The 2,192-nt window shown below is 54.2% G+C and overlaps 1 protein-coding gene across 1 annotated transcript in view; it reads left to right on the top strand.

The window, feature by feature from the left end:
- Positions 1 to 1,608, top strand: part of CUNHXorf36 (chromosome unknown CXorf36 homolog) — a 17,721-nt gene extending 16,113 nt beyond the window's left edge. The window contains exon 3 of the mRNA XM_023755408.1: positions 995 to 1,608. Within this exon, the coding sequence (XP_023611176.1) occupies positions 995 to 1,372 (378 nt within the window). The 3' untranslated portion in view covers positions 1,373 to 1,608. The remainder of the gene's footprint in view (positions 1 to 994) is intronic.
- Positions 1,609 to 2,192: the final 584 nt, after the last annotated feature.

The following is a 2,192-nucleotide window of genomic DNA, read 5'->3' as shown; positions in this document are numbered from 1 at the left end:
GGTCGGGGACCCGCCCTGCCGTGCCCTTCCTCACACACACACCACCCCTGGATCCATGTCCCTCTCAATGCCTTGCTCATCAGATGCTTTCAGCCTTTATCTGAAACTTAATGATCTGGCTGAGCCACTGGTACACGTTGCAATCCATTTTGGCACCTTTGCCTTTTAGAAAGTTTCCAATTAAAAAGCATGGCACCGCATGAGGTCTAGGAGTGACTCATGTTTTCCACGGTGAGCACCGGCTCATCGGGGTCCTGGAGGCCTTGGAGCCTCCCAGTCTCTAACGGTAACCGAGTGTTGTGAGTTCAGTGATAGGACAGAGGACTTTTTATTTTAATTTCTTCATATATTTTTATTGATGTCAGAGAGGAAGGGAGAGGGAGAGAGAGAGAGAAACATCCATGATGAGAGAGAATCATGGATTGGCTGCCTCCTGCATGCCCCACACTGGGGATCGAGCCCACAACCCTGGCCGGGAATCGAACCGTGGCCTCCTGGTTCCTAGGTTGATGCTCAACCACTGAGCCACACGGGCCGGGCGACAGAGGACTTTTCATGAGAAAGCCTACAAAGACAGACCAATTAAACCACACTAACTCATTTCCTGGTTTGCTTTCATTAGAAGAAATGAGGCCGATTCCAGAATATTCGGGATATGTAAACCACGGAATGCCAGCCCCATTGAACACATATTCTGGTTTACCTGTTCTTTCTCCCGACTTTGTATTTCCTGATTTCCCTAATTTAATAGTAAGAATGGGAGAATCGCAAGATGGGGGTGAGCTCGATAGTTGTAAGCCCAACTGCTGGGAGGGATAAGTGTGTTTCCAGGCCCTGGCCTCGGCCAATTGTAGCAAAGAGAGCTCCTCCCATGTCGTTCTTAGCAGGGCCTTTGGGTCCCTGAGCCCTAAATCTCCTGGTGACAGGAGATGCTGGAGACTACACCACTTCGCCCAGCAATTCTAATGAGTGGCATCTCCCCGCAGGAGAACAGGTTGTAGGATGTGTAACAGTTCATGCTTCTCTTCTAGGCAGCCAAGCAGCCGCCAGGGCAGCAGAGAACAAAGACATCTTCAGCTGCCTGGTCACCGGCTGCCAGGCCGAGCTGCCCTCCTGTGACTCCATCCCCGAGAAGCAGAGCCTGGTGCTGGTGTGTCGGCAGGTCCTGCCTCAGCTGCTCCAGGGGAAGTTCCCCTCTCCGGTGCAGGAGCAGATCGACGTCCTCCTGGCCAAGTGTGGGGAGGGCGCCCGCCCAGACCCCGAAGTCCTGGAGGCCGCCAGCCAGCTGAAGAGCATCTTGAGACCCCTGAGAACCTGTGACCCCAGATTCGCCTACCGCTACCCAGACTGCAGGTATAATGACAAGTTCTGAGGGGCTGGAGCCTGGCTGGCCTCCAGGGACCACATGCCCCGCTCTCCATTCCCAGGCACTGAGGAACATTCCAGCAACCGGAGGGCGGCTGTGCGGCACTGGCACTGGCCTCGTTGGCTGGAACATCACAAAAGAGCCAGGGTTGGCCATCAGAAGATCCAGATGTGGCCCTTGCCAGTTTGGCTCAGTGGATAGAGCATCGGCCTGCGGACCGAAGGGTCCCAGGTTCAATTCCGGTCAAGGGCATGTACCTTGGTTGAAGGCTCCTCCCCAGCTCAGGCCTGGTCAGGGCACATGCAGGAGGCAACCAGTCGATGTGTTTCTCTCACATCGATGTTTCTCTGTCTCTCTCTCTCCCTCTCTCTCCCACTCTCCCTAAGAATCAATGGGAATATCCTCTGGTGAGGATTAAAAAGAGAAAGATCCAGGTGTGGACACCCACTCAACCTCTGAACCTGTTTCCTCTGTGCTCCACAAGACTCTTGACTTAGCGGAAGAAGACAGATGTGAAGAGTCAGGGACACATGCTCCCTCCCTCCCTCAGCCCAGCTGCTATAAAGCGTGTTCAGAAGCACACGGGCGGGAGAATGAGACAGACAGCGAGGTCCAGAGGCTGGTGTGGAGAGGGAGGCCCCTGGCCAGTAGCATGTTAGGTTACACTCAGGCAAAAGGGGCCCACTCCTGCTCCCCGTGGCCCTGAGCTAGCTCTTCTGCTGCCCCCCCCACACACACACACACACACTCCACCTCAGGGTAAGAAGACTGCAGGCAGAATATAATGAACAACACAAACTGATGAACAAAAATAGATCCAGAGACA

Source organism: Myotis lucifugus, unplaced genomic scaffold, assembly GCF_000147115.1.
Source record: "Myotis lucifugus unplaced genomic scaffold, Myoluc2.0 scaffold_76, whole genome shotgun sequence".
Taxonomy (NCBI): Eukaryota; Metazoa; Chordata; class Mammalia; order Chiroptera; family Vespertilionidae; genus Myotis; species Myotis lucifugus.
The sequence above is the reverse complement of the archived record's forward strand: the minus strand, read 5'-3'. Positions and strand labels throughout refer to the sequence as shown.